Source organism: Anguilla anguilla, chromosome 1 (assembly GCF_013347855.1).
Source record: "Anguilla anguilla isolate fAngAng1 chromosome 1, fAngAng1.pri, whole genome shotgun sequence".
Lineage (NCBI taxonomy): Eukaryota > Metazoa > Chordata > Actinopteri > Anguilliformes > Anguillidae > Anguilla > Anguilla anguilla.
Genome location: NC_049201.1, coordinates 65,630,305 through 65,651,585, shown reverse-complemented (window position 1 = coordinate 65,651,585; position 21,281 = coordinate 65,630,305). Strand labels below are relative to the sequence as shown.

General features: G+C 44.0%; 2 protein-coding genes across 2 annotated transcripts in view; one reads left to right on the top strand and one right to left on the bottom strand.

Annotated features, from left to right (window-relative positions):
- The window catches only part of LOC118212420, an 18,912-nt gene extending 15,343 nt beyond the window's left edge, over nt 1-3,569 (bottom strand). Inside the window, exons 1-2 of the mRNA XM_035390271.1 lie at nt 3,538-3,569; nt 3,388-3,447 (exon numbers count right to left, since the gene is read on the bottom strand). The gene's annotated coding sequence lies outside the window, so the exon portion shown is untranslated. The remainder of the gene's footprint in view (nt 1-3,387; nt 3,448-3,537) is intronic.
- bag6 (BCL2 associated athanogene 6) lies at nt 3,530-21,281 on the top strand. The gene is given in 26 exon segments (XM_035390158.1): nt 3,530-3,685; nt 5,171-5,257; nt 5,405-5,522; nt 5,909-6,153; nt 6,662-6,733; nt 6,822-6,944; nt 7,518-7,690; nt 8,047-8,176; nt 8,341-8,451; nt 8,453-8,545; nt 8,727-8,961; nt 9,323-9,376; nt 9,596-9,945; nt 10,264-10,309; nt 11,651-11,967; nt 12,254-12,578; nt 12,954-13,123; nt 15,416-15,469; nt 15,689-15,791; nt 16,111-16,235; nt 17,299-17,433; nt 17,673-17,741; nt 18,521-18,736; nt 18,986-19,093; nt 19,729-19,875; nt 20,317-21,281. Coding segments are annotated over 25 exon segments (3,699 nt in total). The 5' UTR covers nt 3,530-3,685; nt 5,171-5,179; the 3' UTR covers nt 20,419-21,281.

Below are 21,281 nucleotides of genomic sequence, written 5' to 3'. Positions count from 1 at the left end.
ACATATTACTCATGTCTTTTCTGTGTTGTTTGTGGGGGTGGGTTCTTTAAAAGGTGAATTTTGCGAGTGAAATATACTGTTAACTCATTGATAGTTCAGACCAAAGCAAAATCTATGTGTTCTACAGCATGTTACACTGCTAGCTTTCAAGATCCATTTCAGCACATTTGTGCTGATTAACATGATACACGATAACCACATTATGCCTAAGGAATAATGTCAAAAACACTTTAAAATACATTAATATCCACTCTTCAATTTGTATGCTAAGGCTCAAATATGTTGTTGAAGATACATGCTTCTTTTTCTGTTCACTGACTCATGTCATGGTACAGTGAATTTTGGAGACATGGTGGCTCAAATTTGAAGCAATTCCCTTAAGTCTGTAGAAGTAAATGAGTTAAAATGCAGTATTAGCATAAAGAAAACTGCCCCATAAATAAGCTGACTACCTTAATGTTCAATACACTAAATGGCAGGCAGAGAGAGGGGGGGGAGAGAGAGGGGGGGAAAGAGAGAGTTGGACACGTGTGAAGACAGAATCTGATAAAATTCTGAAGAATGTTTTTTTCATTACATTACATTACATTTATTTGGCAGACGCTTTTATCCAAAGTGACGTACAAAAAGTGCATTTCATGGTCATAGACAACTACTAAACACAGGTTCAGTAAGATACAATACTTATTTTGTACAGCTATTTCTAGCCAACAACACCGTTTAGTTCACACAGTGAACACTATTCTGACCTAACCTCTGCAAAGCCAACTAGGCAGAAGAATAAGCTACAGTATTAGGACAAATACAAATTACCAAAAGTGCTGGGATGGGGCAACATGTAACAAGTGTCATAAAAGGGGGGGGGGGGTGGATTTAGAGTGAAATATACAGTGTGGTGGTAGTTAGTCTAGGTATAGTCTGAAGAGATGAGTCTTCAGGCCACGGCGGAAGATGGGTAGTGAGGGGGGTAGTGGAAATACTTCCACTGTAGTATTTTAATGCCACAGGAAATGCTGCTTGACAAGCCAATTTGAACCAGGTCTGCACTGTAATGTACTTTTCAAACAGTGTGACATAGAAGTCTTACTTCTAAAAATAACGAAGCCTGGTTTGCCATGCGTCTCTATTCACTGCCCCGGCAGCTCACAACCATCCCTGCTCAATGGCTATGGCAAGCTAAATCAAGTGCACCCAACAGTAACATTGGATTTCTACATTTTTAAACGTGAGCTGAACTTTTTGGTGAAACAGAGGTGTCAGTTTTTTTGTTGTTGTTGCATTGCTTGGCCAGTACTCCCTCGTAAAAGAGATAGACATCTTAATGAGACTCACCTGGTTAAATAAAGGAGAAATAATAAACAAACAAACAAATAAATAAATAAGTCCTACTTTTCTTTACTTGTTTCTTTCTCCTCTAATCTCATTATTGTCTCATTACACAGAACATTTGCCTGCTATTGGAATTTATTTTTTGTTGTTGTAAATGTGACAAATATATATTTTTTAAATCCAGCTCTTAGTCCAAGCGCTGGTCATCTCTCGTCTGGACTACCGCAACTCCCTCTCTGTTGGCCTCCCTGCCTCTGCCATCAGACCCCTGCAGCTCATCCACAATGCTACTGCTCATCTGATCTACAACCTCCTCTGACTCAGCCATTTCACTCCCCTTCCAGGCTATGGAGCAGCTAAAGTGACTACTCCATTATATTTTCAAAAGAACATCAGACCCAGGACACATACCAGACCTCTCCATCCTGATACTTCTAAGGGTTTCGCACCTCACCCCCACGTGCCTGCACTTCCAAGTCTCCTGTGTGTTCTGGTCCCCTGTGGTAGAATGAGCTTCCCACTGCAGGCAGGACAGAAAAATGCCTGCCCATCTCCCAAAATGAACTGGAGACTCATCTGTTCAAATGGCTCCCAGACCCCCCTCTAGCCTTTCTTTCTTTCTTTCTTTCTTTCTGTGAATTTTCATTTGGATAATGCTATATGCACAGCTATATAAAGACATGTCTACTAGTACTTTTGTTTGTTCCAGTACAAATTGTTGGTTGTTCAGTTAACAATACATTTATTGATTACAGTTCTCTCTGTAGCTATAATCCATACATTAGCATTATACCGGTACAGCACTACAGTATAACTGTACATACATAATACAGTGCTCATATACCTATATTAGACTACAGAATTGTTGTACCTGCATAGTACTAAAGTGTCATTATACCAGAATACGTTTATAGCATAACACCTTCAAAATACAACAGCATCATTACACCAGCATTCCACAACAGTAGTAAGCTGTACACTACATCATTACACACATATAATAATGCAATTAATTACCCTTAACTATATTTAAACTGCACTACAATAGTATTATATCTTGCCTGCTAGCACTACTTTAAGCATATCATTTATATATTAAATTTGAAGTATGGTGAAGTACACTATTTTATACATCAGGCATAAAAGAAAGAGGTAAGTCAGAGTTGGTGAGTAGTGAATAGTAGTCAGCTAACTGAGATCCGAGTTTATTGCATTTTATGGCTATGTAAATAGGTACACGTGGCTTTTAGTACTATAGTTTTTTTTTTCAGCACGTTCAGCCACAGACTCCCCCCTCCTCGGCACACCACAAATCACCTTTGCCAGTCCTTTGTGCCAGTCGCCAACCAGCTCCACAACCAAGCGTGACCCACATATGACTTTGACTACTGACTCCTACATGGTCGCTGGCGCACTTGCACACGAACATTCATTGTACATTTATTTATATTTATGGGGCCATTCAGTGTGCATTCACTGTACATTGATCTATATTTATTGGGCCAGCAGCTCAGTATTTTATTTTATTTTATCTTTATTTTTTTATTTTTACTTATTTATCTTAATTTGGTTGACTCTTACTCTTCCCTGTACCTCTCCTGTGTTTCATTCTCAATGCTGTTGCTGCTATGACACCTGAATTTCCCTCCGGGGATCAATAAAGGTTTTATCTTATCTTTTTATTTTGCTTGAAGCAGTGACTCAATGACTCTTTACTGCAACAGTGACTCAGCAGCAACATCACCCTCTACTGTTACAAGTGCGGAAAGACATATCAAATCAATATAGGACACAACAATGCCTAATTTTCACACACACAAAGCGTGATAATTACAGTACGCTGCTTGTGTGTGAATGTTTGTGTGTGCACGCGCACACACACGTATGCAGTGTAATTTCTGTGTTCCATGCAGCTACGGGATGAATATAGTACATTCTGATAAAAGAAAAGTTGTGACAAAATCATGCTTTAAAATACCTTTCTTATCCACATAAGAAATAATAGCGCTAATCAATTGACAGAATGGCTGGGAAAGGACAGCAGTTATTTGGATGTACTTGCGTTATACTCCTCTTGGTCAGGTCGGAAAATCCGTCTCAGGATTAAAGTATTTGTATCTGAAAAAGACATGGAAGCGGTTGTAGTTGGCCAACACCTGATAAAACGCAATTCAGGCGGTGAAGATAGACACCAGGTTAGAAGCTTACGTCAGCTAGGTCCTTCCTTTATTTTGTCGCATCTTTAAAATACTGGCAATTTAACGAAATATGGGAATATGAACAGACGGTCGTTCGTTAACCTCATGAATTGGTTCTGACTGGGAAATAAAGGTGTTTCAACAGTACGCGAAGTAAGGTAACTACAAAAAACTGACAATATATCCGTGAGATCGGCAAGTAAATTTGAAATGCTCGTTGCTAAGTGTTAGCTAGCTTGCTAACTTAGCTAATGCTAGCGAGCTATAGCTAGTCATTTAGCAGGTCTGTTATCCTGGGTGTCAAATTCTGCAACAAAAAAAGTCCGGTGTTGGTGCAGATTTTTGTTTTAGCCTATCACTACCTACCACGCCTGATTCAGTGAATTATGATCTTCAATCAAGACATTAATAAGTCGAATCAGGTGTCCTGGTGCTAGGTTAAAACAAAAACCGGCACCTACACCGGCCCTTTTCGGGTACACAACGATAGGACACCATCGTTGTATGGTTAGCTAGGCTACGTTGCCCCTGTTTACTCTTTGCTCTGTGTGGTATCTAACGTTAGTGATGTTCTTATTTTAATTGAACAATGGCGTATAGGTAGTTAACTTTTCTTACCTACATACTATTTGGCGAGAACTGACTGTATATGGCGATAGTTAGCTTTATAGGATATGTTTGCAACTGAGCTAACTCCCGTTTCCTAACTCTCGTCAGGCGTCTGTTGCAGTTGAAGTGCTAGTGGGCATTATTACTAGCAGAGTGCTCTGCTAATTCAACGTCCTTGCTAATCTAGAAAATAGATTTATAATATATAAGTATTCAGCATGTTATTGATAACTAGCGTTAACCATTTTAAATGTTTACAGGTTATGTTCGTTTATGCTTTCATTTAGTAACTATCTATAATAAACTACGCCATGCCAAGTTTGTAGCTGAAGAAAATTTGGATGTCAAGATCAAAACATGCCGCTATCTTAATGCGTTTTTGGTTATAGCGAATTGTAATATATATATATATATATATATATATATATTTCTTAGATGCAATGATAAATCTCAATTTTTGTTTTGCAAATCTGTATTGTCAAAGACTCCAGTTCGCCAGCTAACAAGTATAAACATGTTTTTATGCAGCTTATAAAAATGGTCTGCGTACTGTTAAAGTTGACCTGGGAAATAGTAGGTGCTGGTTTGACGTTTGGTAGGTTCATGGCAGAAAGATTTGCCTGGACTTGCCTAAATTTTCTGTTGCACAGGGAAAAAACCATGTGTCATAAGTACATTGTTTACTTTCAATGTTTGCTTAGGTAGACTACTCATGGGCCTGTGAGTAAAAGCTTATGACTACCACTTTTTATCATGTGGCACTCTAGTGTGTATCATTTTTACCATTAATCTTACTGGATAGACTACTTTGGAAAACTGTTTCTAAACAGGCAGTAGTATTTGTCAGCCCTAAAGCAAATGACCAATTGGTAACTGACTTGAGTAAAATGTATTTTGTGATAGTTTTTTTGATGTAGTGCTCATAATGTATCTAGTGATGTAGAAGGGAAATGCAGGAAAGTCTGTTTGGCTAATGAGATGTTCATGGGTGTTCACTTAACTTTCTCCCTCTCACTGTGACCCATGTAAAACAGCAAATAAATATGGATGAGCCCAGCACTATAGAGGTGACGGTCAAGACTCTGGACTCTCAGAGCAGAAGTTATACAGTCAGAAGTGATGTAAGTGCTTCCCTTGTGTTTGATATGTATGGCCCTTGTGATTTTGTTGCATATGATAACCAGCACTGGTCAAGAGTGACTCGTTCTTTCTTTGCTGTGTGTAAACTGGGAACCTTCCTCTGCCTTCTTTCCATTTGTTTCTCCCAGCTGACAGTTAAACAGTTTAAGGAGCACATCTCAATTTCCGTGGGAATTCCTGTGGATAAACAGAGGCTGATTTACCAGGGCAGAGTACTCCAGGATGAGAAGACACTAACAGAATACAGTGAGTTGCATGGGCATTACATTACATGTGACAGTAATACATCTGCCTCACAGCTGCCCAACTTGAGCACTGACTGCAGCGTGTAGGCACTACACCATGTATAGCCTAAGGACAGTAGAACAACTGGTAAATGGCTCTTCACAATAAGTGATTACAGTAAAAAACATAGCATTTCTGATCTGAGTACAGTAACAGAACACAAGTAATTACATTTGGCTTGAGCACAGATGCTGCACAATTAGCATGTGCATGTTTTGCGTGTTGTAACACAGTTAGCATGTGCATGTTTTGCGCATTGTAGCAGAAGTATCATGCTAGTGAATAAGAATGGACTGAGATGACGTCCTCTCTTCTTTCCTTTATCCCCCCCTCCCCTCCGCTGTCAGATGTGGATGGGAAAGTCATACATCTGGTGGAGCGGGCGCCGCCCCAGACCACGCACACGGGAAGCGGAGTGGGGGGCGTGTCCGGGGGCGCAGGAGGTGCGGAGGGTGCCATGCCCTCCCACTCGTCTGCCTCCGGCTCCCAAGGAGCGGCTCACATGCCCACGCATGACCGCAATGGCAACAGCTACGTCATGCTTGGCACTTTCAACCTTCCCATGAACATCATGGACCCTCAGCAGATTCAGGTGCTGAAATACTGCATATATCTGTTTCTCTGTCTGTCTGTGTGAATGTGTGTCTATCTGCATGTGTATGAGTGTGTATCTGTTTCTTTGTCTGTCTGTGTGAATGTGTGTCTATCTGCATGTGTATGAGTGTGTATCTATTTCTCTGTCTTTCTGCGTGCATGCACAGCTACCTGCATGTGTATGAGTGTGCATCTGCTTCTTTCTACTCTTCATTCCTTGGACTATTCCAAGCCCCCTGGTGTAAAATACCAGCTATGTGGAAGTGGCTCATTCCAAAAGTCAATCTAACTTAAGGATGAAAAATGTAACGTAGCAATGTGAAATGTAACATAAATGTAACATGAAAAATGTAACATTTTTGATTAAATCCGTTTGGTGATAATCTGAGGGTGCATTCACTGTCTGACATACCACGCACTGTAATTCAGCCGTGCCTGCTATCCCTGAGCAATAGCTGTCAGTGATTAGTTAGTTGTTTGAGTTCGCTCTCGCCCCCTTCCCTCAGATGTCGGTGCAGCAGATGATGTCAGGCTTGGGGGAGAATACAAGGAGTGCCAGAGTCAGCACCAGCACCGGGGTAAGAGGGTCTTGCTGTCGCCTTCATTGCTTGGACTTTCACCTCAGAAATACATGCCAGTAATGGATCATTTCACTGTCCGTTTCAGAGCAATGGCTCTGTGGATGTGCACATCGACATGGACCAATCGGTGCAGAGCGAGCCCCGGCTGAGACTGATACTGGCTGAGAACTTGTTGAGGGACACAGACGCAGTCATCCGTAGACTGGAGGTACACCTCAGCTGCAGTGCTCAAAAGCAGGGTTCCCTCACTATCATAATCAATGTTGAAAACTGCATTGATCTTTGACATTGCTCCTTAATCTAGAAAATTCTCAGAAGTTTTTTTTTTGTGGCAAGAATCCACCTTGCAAGCCTTGAATTATAATTTTGTTTCACTTATTCTTTTTAGCAAGTAATACATTTAATCAGTTTTACATATTTTGGCTGTATTTTTGTTTGACCTATATTTCATGTTTGACCTGAGTAGATGTATTGTACATGTTAGGCCTGTACACTGTACAAACTACCTGTCAGAGTTATGAGCTCCTCATTTGTGAAAAAATTGATGAACATAATGGAAAGAAATGGACAAAGATAGTTACAGGATCAGCAATTTTGTTTTGGTTGTCTTCTTCCCCTCTTCCCTGTAGAGGACACTGTCACATGTAAACAGTTTGGTGAAACACAAAGAACACATGGCAAACAAAGGGGGTCACACTCAAGCAATGCATTTCATCTTTTCAGTTTAATCTGTATAAATTCTTCAAAGCTCCTATATCACTATCCCTTCTACTGGTTTCAGGGTCAGTCTAGTGGTTCATCACAACAGGAGTCCGCTGCCCCACCCTCCTCCTCATCCACTCCTTCACCCTCAGCTCAGCCTATGGACACCTCCCCACCTGCACCTCCACCTCCTCCGCCTTCCTCTTCCTCCTCTTCCACCCAAACCGAGGGCCCCCCCCTCTCTGGACCCAAGTAAGACTGATTTGCTTTCCTTCTTCCTGTTAGGTTTTCTGTATCTGCACTATAGCTGCTGTTTATATAGACTCGATCCCAGATTAATTCTGTTTATATACAGAATTTGTATAGAATTTTGTTTATAAAACACTGTTAACTGTCCTGAATTTGTGTAGTTCTACTGTAACTATATGGTATGGCTTAGAATTCTTTAAAAAAATCACAGTGTCCTCAATATTTTGGGAGAAAAATGTATTTTTCATAAAAATATTGCAGATAGTTAAGGACCGAGTGCACTGTGTACGTACCGGCTGACGTGGCCCACTGTAAGGGCAGCAGTAGCGTGTCTCTCCGTACCACCCTCTGTCCCACAGTCACCCCTGCCCAGCAGACCTTGTGGAGGTCCTGTCAGAGCTGAGGAGGGTGGAGGAGAGACTGCAGCCTTTCGTGCAGAGAACACACTCCATTCTGGGCTCCGCCACAAGTGCAGACTACAACAACAACGTAAGAGCCGCATTGGCTGTGCCCCTCCACATACGAGGCATAATGTACATTTTGCGCCCAGCATGTTAAATGCATTGGCTGGTTTGCTGCGGACGGTGCTCACTGGCATTGAGATGACATTGTAAGAGCTCTGTTGGTTGAGCCCTGACGAACTTGTCTTCCAGACGCAGGAGAGAGAGGAGGACCAGCGCATTTTGAATCTGGTGGGGGAAGCCCTCCGTCCCCTGGGCAATGCGCTAGTCGCTCTGAGTGATCTGCGCTGCAACCTGCTGGCCCCCCCCTCCCCGTCACCTCCACGTGATCCGGCCCATGTCCCACTACACCTCCCCCCTCATGATGCCAGGTGGACTGCACCACATCCCTATACCGGTGGGTTGTTGTGACAGTGTGAGCGTTCACCTGTCTGTAGTGGCATTGCAGTGGTGTTTAAACCTGGCGTTCCACATTTGTGTGAAATGCAAGGCCTTAAGTGGCACTCCATATTTTCCACTGTGAACTCAATACAGAACTGCTGTTGTCGGTGCAGTATTGATATGAAACTCACCAGCAGATAAACCTGGGATCCACTGTGACCATGACTACCAATGGCAGACAGGCAGCTCAGGACCAGTCCCAACCTGCACAATCAGCTGACCAATCGGAGCAACAAGGACAGGAACAGGTCCCGCCTCCACAACCTGCCTCAGCCAATCAGCAGCCTGGACAGGGACATGCAGGGCCGCGCATGATCAGAATCAGCCACCAGACCATGGAGCCGGTGGTGATGATGCAGATGAACCTGGATGGTGGGTCTCACTTCTCAGTCTCACTTTGTTTTGTGAACCAGTCAGTTCTTAAAATGATTCATTAGGCATTTTCTATGGAACCCCCACCCACTGCATGTAAACAAGCATAGACATTGTGTTTATGGTCAGACTAGAAAAGGAATTCCATGTTGATGAGATGGTGGCTTGATAGAAACATTGCTAAATGTTGGTAGGGGTTTTGAGGGATAAGTTGGGAAAAATTATTTGAAAGGCTTTTTTTTGTGTTTGTGTTCCTAATTATTTAACTGGTTGTAGGAGTCTAATGACAGTAACTGAATGTCTCCTTTTGGTAATGATACCAGTGATGTTGGTAATGATGTTTTTGCTTTTGTGTGTGCAGACTCCGGATCTCCGACATCAGGACAGCAAACTACAGCAGCTGCTGGACAGACTGGTAAGAAATGATGATGCTTGCGTACTTTCTGTCATTAGCGGCAAATTATTACATACATTACGTTTATTTGTGGCTGTTGTCCTTTAGCTGAGGCAGGAGTTCTCTGCAGTCGTCTGTCCGCTGGTCTGCAGAGTATTCTTTGCTTTCCCTGGCTCAGGTAGAGTACGGACAAGCAGAGCTCCCTCTCACAGGCTTGTGCTGTGTGCTGTCCCTCTGTAGGCCCCGCTCCTCCTGTTCACATCCCAGGCCTGCCCCCGGAGTTCATGCAGGCCATCGTGCAACAGATCACACAGCAGGCCGTTGCCATGGCAACAGCCGCCTCTGCCGGGCAACAGGGGCAGCAGGCTGCTACCGACCGTGGCGCAACCGCCAACTCTGCCGCAACTACCACCACCACCCCCACCCCTACGGCCACCCCTGCCGTGCCTCCCCACCCTCCCCAGGCCAGGGTGGTCATCACCCGGCCCTCCTTCGCACCCCGGGTCCCCCAACCCAATCTGGGGACCAGAGGGGCCACAATTAATCTGAGGGCAACTGTTCCCCCTTCTGCAGGGCCGCAGCCGGCACAGGTACAGAACTCTCTCCTTTCTGCATATTTCTCAGCATGGCGGTTAGCGTGTGTTCTGCTCGTCTCTGCATTGCTTTGCTTCTTTGAAATGAACGCCTCTGTTAACCTCTGAGGTGGTTGTGTAATACTGGTTGTTTTGCGCTTGTTTATTGGTCTTTGCTTACTTTTTGCCATGTCTATGGCTCTGTGCGGGTGCTCTATGGTCTCTGCACCCTGCATAGTTCTACAGTCCTGTCCGGATAGGTGTCGCCTGTAGCTGTGTGTGTGGATGTCTCTGCTTGGCCACTGAGCCTAACCCCCTCCTAACTCTCTCGCTCAGATGATCAACGCTCTTGTGGGACAGCTATTGATGCCAGTCCATATGGGTAAGGCCCGTCTCTCCACCCTCATGGTCATTTCCCCTAGTTTGTATTCTCTCATTATTAGTCCTTTTAAAATATCACGGGGCCTTCTTGTTTGCACAGTGGTGCTCATTTTTAGGCCCTCATTATCTGTCAGTGGCAGCTGAGTCTGCTGGTACTAGTTTGGTCTTGGCTCCACATTAAAACTGTAATTTGGATAGTAAATCAACTCCTCTACTGTTCTGGTTTTACCGGTTGCTCAATGAAACATAAACATAAAAATCAGCACGACTTTATTGAACTGGAAATCCCCACCCCCTCTCCTATGAGAAAATGCTTCAGTACCTAAATATTGAACTAAAAGAAATGTAATTACTTAAACGTGTAGTTCACCTTCTGGAGTTATTTCAGTTTTAGTGTATGTTTTTTATTAGCAGGACAGTTTTTTGTGTACAATGAAGGATATTTTAGATATTTACAAAAGTTTCTCACTGCCTGCTGGCTTCCCAGTAGCTGATATTGGGGCATCGATGGGTTAGTGGTTTAAAGCAACATACTCCAAAGCAGCTTGTACAGTGATAATATGCCTGCACATATTATACGTGTGTATTTTACCTCATTTAATAAAAAATGAACAACATTTAATGTCACTTTTGGTTAGAGAGATTTCCTCTGAGGTTGAAGGAAAGAAGTATCAATGCTTCCTGCATCTGCTGGACTACATGTGAGAAGAGCCTCAAAGCAGCAAGGGGGGAATGACTAAAACACCTACATGTCACTTTCACTGACTACCATAAGACAATCCAATATGAGGCGAATTACCCTCAGTCGGCATGTCCACACTCCAGTTCGCCTTCCCTGACCTCTCAGTCTCTGTCTCTTGCAACGCCTTGCATAAATTCAAACATGAAAAAATGCCGTCTGGAAACGTAGCTGAAACTCTTCTTTTTCAGTCAGTTTCAATCTAACATTCGGCCTGGAAGACCAGGCTGTGTGGTGGCTAGCCCCTGGCTAAAATGGAAATAATGTCTGTAACTCCAGAAAGTGAACTGCTTATTGCAACATTTTTGTATGATGTCAGTTTGAAATGAGATGTGGGATTTGAACCCAGCTATTCCATCTGAAAGCAGTGATTGCTACTGATTGCATCTTGCTTGTTGTGAAGTGGGTCAGGCTTTGTGTAGGCTTTTCTTTTTCAACCACTTCACTCTCGGGTGGTGATTTCACTGGGTGGGAAGTCAGACTGGTAAGCTTCAAATGATTGAAAAAGGATAAAATGATTTGGGTGTAGAATTTAGTCAGCAGGAGTGAGAAGCATTTTTTTTGTGGAAGATGTTCCTCTGATCGACTCATTTTTCTCTCCAGCGGACCACACCTCCACTCCCTCTTCGACCCATTCCTTCTCTTTTTCCTCTTCACCCTCTTCCTCCTCGTCCTCTACCTCCACCACGTCCACCTCTCAACCGACCTCATCGGCCAACACCTCTGGCCAAACGTCGACCGGCACCACCAGCACGGCCTCCATGGGCGGGACAGGGGAGGCCGGCCTGGCTCAGCTCCTGGGTTCTCTGCTGGCTGGCGGGGCAGGAGGCCCGGTAGCAGGCTCAGGAGTCCCCACCTCCATTACTGTGACCATGCCTGGTGTGCCTGTCTTCATTCAGGGAGTGACAGACTTCATCCAGGTCAATGCTGGCTCATTTCTGTACATGAGCTATACATGTAACTGGCCCTAGTAGTATTAGTAGTATTAGTAGTAGTAGTAGTAGTAGTAGTAGTAGTTGTAGTACTTTTAGTAGTAGTAGTAGTAGTAGTTGTTGTACTAATTGTAGTAGTAGTAGTAGTAGTAGTGCTAGTAGTAGTACAAGTAGTAATGATAATAAAATGTATTGATTGGCAGTTTGTGGGGCTTGAAAAGTGACCAATTCATTGTGTTTGTTAACATTGTTGCCATTTCCTTTGATCTTGAAGGCGACCCAGCCGGCCTTCTCACCATCTCCCACTGGACAACAGCCCCCCTCAGCCTCCACTACCCCCACCCCTCCTCCTACTACCACACCCACTCCTACCCCCACCTCCACCCCCAACTCTGTGTCCGGTGCAGGCATAGGGGGCCCGGGGGGCCCTGGAGAGTCCCTCAGCCCGGAGCTCTTCACTGGCATCGTCCAGGGGGTGCTGTCCACCATGATGGGCTCGCTGGGGGGCCCCCAAAATAACGCTGAGAGCATCGCCCAGTTTATCCAGAGGCTGTCCCAGACAAGTAACATATTCACGCCTGGCACTGGTGACGCCATAGGTAATCATTCTGTCTCTCACAGTGTGTCTGCATTCCTGTAGTTCACAGTGTGATGTGCGAGTGGCTGCCGCTTCCTTTTCCCTTATGATTTTTTGGTATTTATTGTTTTGCCTGTTTGTAAATGAGGCGTTCTGCGATTGTAACGCATACCCATATAATAACATGTCAGTTTTGGTATCATCATCTTTCAGAAGACATGCCTATTTTATTTGGCCATGCCAGGGCTGATGAAGGCTATTGGGAATTGCTAACAAATGAATGGTTTTCTTTGCATTTCCTCCTTGAGTATATGTTGCAGTAAGTAGGTTGTGAGACCTGAGGTGGATAATTGAATGGTTGTTAATGGTGGCTCACGGTCAGGTGTGGTGTGTGCAGGGTTCTTCGGTGACCTGCTCGCCCTGGTGTGCCAGAGCTTCTCCATGCTGGACCTGGTGCTGCTGCTTCACGGCCAGCACCAGCCCCTGAGCCGCATTCAGCCCCAGCTGACCCAGTTCTTCACTGAGCACTATCTACACGGGAGGGAGGCCACCGAGGCCAACATCGCTGTGAGTCTCTGCTCTTTCTGCACTCACCCTCTACTTACTCCAGCATCTATACGTGCTGTCCTCTTCTGCCTCTACTTACTCCAGCATCTCTACGTGCTGTCCTCTTCTTCTCTGTTCACCCTCTACTTACTCCAGCATCTCTACGTGCTGTCCTCTTCTCCCTCTCTTTTCACCCTCTACTTACTCCAGCATCTCTACGTGCTGTCCTCTTCATCCTCTCTTTTCACCCTCTACTTACTCCAGCATCTCTACGTGCTGTCCTCTTCTTCTCTGTTCACCCTCTACTTACTCCAGCATCTCTACGTGCTGTCCTCTTCTTCTCTGTTCACCCTCTACTTACTCCAGCATCTCTACGTGCTGTCCTCTTCTTCTCTGTTCACCCTCTACTTACTCCAGCATCTCTACGTGCTGTCCTCTTCTTCTCTGTTCACCCTGTACTTACTCCAGCATCTCTACGTGCTGTCCTCTTCTTCTCTGTTCACCCTCTACTTACTCCAGCATCTCTACGTGCTGTCCTCTTCATCCTCTCTTTTCACCCTCTACTTACTCCAGCATCTGTAAGTGCTGTCCTCTTCTGCCTCTACTTACTCCAGCATCTCTACGTGCTGTCCTCTTCTTCTCTGTTCACCCTCTACTTACTCCAGCATCTCTACGTGCTGTCCTCTTCATCCTCTCTTTTCACCCTCTACTTACTCCAGCATCTGTAAGTGCTGTCCTCTTCTGCCTCTACTTACTCCAGCATCTCTACGTGCTGTCCTCTTCTTCTCTGTTCACCCTCTACTTACTCCAGCATCTCTACATGCTGTCCTCTTCATCCTCTCTTTTCACCCTCTACCTACTCCAGCATCTCTACGTGCTGTCCTCTTCTTCCTCTTTTCACCCTCTACTTACTCCAGCATCTCTACGTGCTGTCCTCTTCATCCTCTCTTTTCACCCTCTACTTACTCCAGCATCTGTAAGTGCTGTCCTCTTCTGCCTCTACTTACTCCAGCATCTGTAAGTGCTGTCCTCTTCTTCTCTGTTCACCCTCTACTTACTCCAGCATCTCTACATGCTGTCCTCTTCATCCTCTCTTTTCACCCTCTACCTACTCCAGCATCTCTAAGTACTGTCCTCTTCTTCCTCTTTTCACCCTCTACTTACTATGGCATCTCTTAGTGCTGTCCTCTTCTGCCTCTGCTTACTCCAGCATCTCTAAGTGCTGTCCTCTTCTGCCTCTCTATTCACTCTCTACTTACTCCAGTATCTCTAAGTCCTGTCCTCTTCTCCCTCACAGTTCACCCTCTGCTTAGTCCAGCATCTCTGAGAACCTGTACTCACTGTACTCACCCCAGTATCATGATGTGCTTCAGTACTGTGCTAAATGCATACCTTTGTATACGGTTCTAGCTTTAAAGGGAACCCCGCCTGTATTGTATCCGCATGTATTATCATTAGGGAATATGCATTTAAAGGAGGCGTTATCACCAATTTAAGATTCAAGGATGCGGATCAATAATTAGGCTACGTTACGCCGTTTAAATGAATTACGGTCATGTATACGTTTCAGTTTCACCAAAAGCGATAGTTTGATCCGTATGGTCAAGTGATTTTGAACAGCTGCTGCTAGAAAGCGGAGCTCTAGCTCTGAAACTTTTCCGTCTTAGCGTAGGCGAGCAGTTGCTCCACAGACACCATCTCTTATACACTACTCTCGTCTCCTCTGGCCCCCAGTCTTCATAGTTTTTATTTATTTGATGAGGCTGTCCTCGGTGCTTTTCTGCTGAGTAGTGTCCCGCTCTGGCTCTTATCGAAAAGGCTGAACAGAAGACATTTTCAGTGCCGCTCAATGGACAAGAGCCATAGACAGGAGACCATAGACATATATACAGGAGACCTGTGCAACCATTTGACGTCACTACCCAGGGTGCATTGTGACGGTAATAACAATGGCGACCTACGAGTCGATTTTTTACTTTATTTTATTTTAAATAACTTTTAAACGGTTTTTATGACACGTTTATATAATTGAAGGCATTTAGACCATTTTAAGGCCTAAATGTCTTAACAGACGGGGTTCCCTTTAAGCTCTGTGCTAAGCGGTTTTTAACCAATATTTTAGAGTATTTTATGATGGCTTGCCCTTGATGTTTAATGGAGGAAGTTTAGTGGTGCTTCTACATTAACCGTAATGCCGGTTGAGGAATAAATATTTAAAGATTTGTTAGATTTAGGTCTCTATGGGAAAACCAGAATGATTTGCATGTTTTCTTTTCACACATCTGTGCCCCAATTCACATTTTCCCTCCTCAGGCAGGAGCTGAAGAGCTGATTAACGGGCTGGAGGAATACATCACGGACAGCTTCGTAAGTATGCTGCTTCTGACTGTCTGTCTGCTTCTGCCTTTTTTATTTTTAAAAGATTTAAGGGAAATTTTGTGAGATTAAAAAATAATTCCAACTTCTCAGTTTTGCGTTTCCCTTTTCAACGTTCAGTTATCTCCAACATTATTTTGTTTATTTATTTTGAACTCAGGTGTGTATACGTTATGTATTAACCTCCTTGTCTCTGTTCTTTGTTCTCAGTCCACTGTTACAGTCTTGGAAGGTGTAGACGTCACACAGACTAACATGTCCTTCTTCAGACAGCAGTTTACACGCATTGCAACACACATTCTGCTCTGCACAGGTAATCACATCTGAGATTTTAGAATTAAGAATATTAAGAGATGTTGAGTTTACATACATTTACATATGTAGGGAAATGAGTTTGGACAGTATTCTTTTTTTAAGCTCTACTAAGTTCATAGGAAATGATATACAGCAAATATTTGATTCAATAATTTTGAATTAAACTTGAAAGTGTTTTTTTCCCCTATTAGGGTGGTTAGAATATATGGATGAAAGACAGACGTTGCTGAAGGATCATGACTGTAGCTTTTCCTCATAATACTTATGATTTTATATTTCCAATGAGCTGCATGTTTTTGTTTTTTGTGTCCCTACAGACCACACCTTTGGCCCTCGTTTGCTGCATATGTGCAATCAGGCTCTGTTTGAATGCCTGGCCCTCAACCTCTACTGCCTGGGAGGGGAGCAGACTGCCCTCACGGCCGTCATAAACCATCGCATTGTGAGCCTCGCGCCGCTCTCCCCTCCCCCTCCTCCCCCTCCATTCAGCCTCCTTATGGAGGAGTCCCTGCTGAACAGACCCTCCTCCTCCTCCATTCAGCCTCCTTCTGGAGGAGTCCCTGCTGAACAGGCCGCCCTCCTCCTCCATTCAGCCTCCTTATGCCAGAGTCCCTGCTGAACAGACCCTCCTCCTCCATTCAGCCTCCTTATGGAGGAGTCCCTGCTGAACAGACCCTCCTCCTCCATTCAGCCTCCTTATGTAGGAGTCCCTGCTGAACAGACCCTCCTCCTCCATTCAGCCTCCTTATGTAGGAGTCCCTGCTGAACAGACCCTCCCCCTCCATTCAGCCTCCTTATGGAGGAGTCCCTGCTGAACAGACCCTCCTCCTCCATTCAGCCTCCTTATGCAGGAGTCCCTGCTGAACAGGCCCTCCTCCTCCATTCAGCCTCCTTATGGAGGAATCCGTGCGGAACAAACCCTCCTCCTCCATTCAGCCTCCTTATGGAGGAATCCATGCGGAACAGACTGGGAAATGCATGGGAAAGCCGTATTGCAGCTTATCACAGTCCAACACCTGATCTCATTTGGTTTATCCCTCTTTGTGCTGAAGCTACAGTAATTTGCCCTTTTCCCCAGTATAGCCTCGCTTTAGCAGTGGCACATGGTGGCTTGGATTGGATTTTATTTCTGGACTGAAATGCATACATTGCAAATTGCTATAGAAATTCATGCCGGAGGGTAGCACATAAGGGCATTGGTATTTACAAATGTGGTCCTCTATGGAAATGAATAAACAAATAAATTGTTAATGCCCTGCTCTAACCAGCTTCGTCAGACATTTTGGTTGACTTGATTTATAAATTAATTCTTTTTAGAAATTTTTTAAATGGTTAAGTGGCTGGCTAGCTGTGTACCTGGATGTTTTAATCCGAGTTGTGATGTGCATCTGCAGTTAAATAAAACTTAAAGAGCCTTAAACATGTCTCTTCTGAAGCTCCCCCTCCTGTTGGGAAGCATAGTTTCCCTGTGGTTTTAGAACGGTCCTCTCCTCTCGTCTCTGTAGAGGAGGATGTCTGCGGAGGTGAACCCCAGCCTGGTGAACTGGCTGACCAGCATGATGTCAATGAGACTACAGGTCATACTCGAGCACATCCCGGTTACAGAAGACCAGGTCCTGCATTATGTGGTGCACACTCAGGTAACGTACAGCTCAGACCAATGGCCCTCCCAGCCTGCATACAGACTGCCTTAACTGCTTCACCTCATACGTCATTACTCTGCGGATAGGTCATGCATAGCAGCCAGGCTACCCGTTTCATTAGCTTCCTTTGAAATGGATTGCATTTACTTACTATTAAGAGGAATTGTAAACCTCTGGGACAAGTGGCGCCTGTTTCAGTTAGTGATTATGGGGACTTGTCTGGTTATGCATCACAGGGAGAGGCCACAGACATGGAGGAGTCGGACTTGCAGTGCATTCCGGAGTTTGAGAGCCACAACGTGGAGGTAAGTGTGTGTCTCTCCTGATTAGTTTATTTAGTCAGATGCTGCTCGTTCTTTCTTAGAGCTCATTATAGTTTTCCTTCACCATGGTGTTATTTTCAAAAAACTTTCTGTTTTCAAACTCGGTCCTGTGGACCCAATGCGTGTGCTGGTTTTGTTACTGCGAGTCTCTTGATCTGTTAAAATTTGCTGAAGAAGTTTAAGTTCTAACATAATTTTGTACTTTCACGTATGCCACCATAATGCCAGTTTGGCACATTTCAATTTGTCCTGTTGCTGAACTCTTTATTTTTCCGTTTCAGTGACAAGATGGCCATACTTTTGGCAATTAGGGACCCAATCATTTCGAATCTCACTATAATTGATTTATAAAGAAGTAACTTACACAGAAACTTATACAGCGCAATGCAAAACAGATGGTATGTGATGTGAATGATTAAAACTTCTGGGATGTGATTGTCTTTGCACACAAAGCTGTTTCTGACATAATGTGGCCTGAAGAGGGTAAATCATCCTTCAGTCGACACTAAGTATCTAATTAAGAACAGTGACCAGCTTGTTTCTGTTCAGAGGCTGTAATTATGGTAGTAACAAAGACCAGTATACACAGTCTGACTGAGGATTGAGTCCTCAGCAGTATGCTGAAGTGGTTGGTAAGTATCTGAGAATATTGAAACTGTGTTTGCTACATTCTATTTCCTCAGCTTCTATTGTGGGCTTTTACCCAGTGCTTGTGCATGAGACTCAGTACGCATTTCCTGCTCCTTCCTCACTGCTACCAGACGGACAGAACTCTCTCTCCTGCCCCTGCCACCACGGCTGAGGAGGCCATGGTGCCATCACGGGAAGTGGGGGCCGTGGGGTTGTCACCTCAAGACCCAGGAGCTGTGGGAGGGGCTTCACTACGGGAGACAAGAGAAGGTGGGGCCATGGCTGCAGCAGGCCGGAGGGAGGAGTCGGGGGGAGAGACGGAGCCCTGGGCCGCAGCTGTTCCTCCTGTAAGAGCGTGTGCTTTTCTCTCATCAGTCTCTCTCTCTCTCACACACTCTGTCTCTCTGTGTTGTGTTCAGTTGTTATAGTTATCATATTATCAGTTATCTCTCTCTGGATCAGGTTCTTTCTGTGCTGTACTGATACTGTAAGAGGAACCTTCTGTCCCACTGTCTCCCTCTCTCTGCATCAGTAGCAGGTATCTCTGGGCTGTAGAGATAGTGATCCTACAGCTCTCTCTCTCTCTCTCGTATCAGGAGTGGGTTCCCATTATCAGAAATGATCTGATTTCTCAGAGGAAGATTAAGGCTCAACCCCCTCTGTCTGATGCTTACTTGCATGGGATGCCAGCAAAACGCAGGAAGGTAAAAACACCGTCCTTTATTACCTGCCGGCTGTTCATTCATGAATTTGTCCTCTTTCACTCCCCCATATTGCCCCACTACAGTTAATACACTTGCTGTCACTTCCAGTGTAATGTGTATGCTTCTGTTCCCACTGTGTATGCCCTGGTCCATCCACCTTTTAGTTTGTCTGTCACCCTTTGCCCAGTTCTGGACCTCCAGGCTGAACTTAATTAATCTGTGAAGAAGTAGCATTTTGGTGCTGACCTGGACCTTGGTTTACAATTTACCCAGACTCTTCCCAGCCTCTTACTAATTAAAAAGTAGAATTTATTTTGCCTGTACAAGTCTCATTGAAATAAAAATACTTTCCCTCTTAATAGTGTGTATTTTAGGTTCAAAAGACCCCTTCAGTAATGTTTTGTTGGTGCAAATTATCTGTTGTGTAATGTCCAAAATATTGGAAGCTTTATCTTGTGAAGCATTTTTTGAAATGTAGGTCATTTCTTTTCACCCCTTCCCGATTAAGACAACCAAGCGATGGCCCAGAGATGCAATGCCTCTTGTGTGTATTTTGTACCCCTGAATTTTGTTTCAATGCAGTTTCAGTGTGTGCTGCTACACAGGGACTACATGAGCTTCTCTGTTTTCCTCAGACAGCACAAGGTGAAGGACCCCACCTCACTCTCTCAGAGGCTGTGAGTCGGGCAGCAAAGTCAGCTGGAGTCAGGCCTGTCACTGCCCCAGGAAGCCTGCAGGCGGAGCTAGAGAGCGATGAGCTGCAGGAGGCGTATGCAGACCAGGTAATCTTTGGCCTTTTATTTTATCTGAAACGTGTAATTTTTATTATTTATTGTGACGTCAACATGGATTTTATATATATATATATATATATATATATAAAATCCATTATATGCTGACCTTTTGTGATCAGACTGTGAATGGTTGCTTTACAACGGAATAATAAATTGAGAAGAATCACAGAACGTATTTTATTAAACAGCTTTCCCGTATAACTATTCAGCTGTATATGGGTGCTAATGTCTGTCATTTTTTGTTCTGTTGTTACATTAATATTTTAATAGATTTGTTTCGTATGGAGTTTTGTAATGTGCTTGTTTTGAAAACGGAAGTCAACATTTTTTTGTAATCCCATGTATATAATTACTTAAATTTATATGAATAGTAATGACCTAATGTACATGAATATCCAATCCCCACCCATCCTCCCCCTCCTTTCTCAGGTGAGGAGTGATATTAAGAAGCGTGTGAGGGAGGATCCGGAATTTGACACTGAGCGATTCCCGAACACTCAGAGGGCCTTTTCCTTGGACTCAAACCAATGAGGAGCCCAGACCTACCCTCTTTATTTCTGACCCTCTAACCATCCAGATCCCATCTTACAACCACCACTGTTTCCGGCTGGGCTGTCACTGAGAAAACCAGCCATTTTTGTAAAAACGATCCATTGCTTAAAGGACAGCAAATAGACTTGCCCTGTATCAACTTGACACGTGAGAAATTTTACTCTCCATAGCTAAGGCTTGCCACTGGACTTAAGAACACACCAAAGACAGCCACTCATTTATAAATCCAAACCATCTTTGCTCCCACCAAACATTTCCTGAGAACTTTTCAGTTCATCTTTAAGACCACAGATGCACTGATCTTGAGTGGTCCAGGCAAGGCATCAAGGGCCATCATCCCTCTGGCTTTTGGCTAAATGACCTTTGACCTCTGTCCTTCCCATAAACCCTGTTACCATGTGTAAGACATGCTTTATGGCTACCCCATCCTTTTGCCTCTGTAACATGCTGTATTATTTTGTCTTTTCTGATGGACATGAAACCGCAAACTACAAAAGAGTAAAGTGATTGTGATAAAAACACCCACTGCTGCGGGGATTTGGTATTTTAATGGTGTGACTCTGGCTGAATAAAATCTTCTCGCTGCATCTTAAACTGGAAATTGGTGACATTCTTTTTTACAGTGAGAGAATATGGACATAAATTGCAGCACACAGATTTCAGGTTCTTATAAAGGTGAAATAAAATAGTTGTTGCCAGTTATTTCTATTTTCCGTGAAGTGCCCATGTTACTTGGACATGTTTATATTTTATTGGCTGTATTATCCTTTGCTTTTCCCAAAGACAATTGGTTATTTTGCTTATGAATATAACCTGCTGTGAAATAAAGAACATAACGTCAA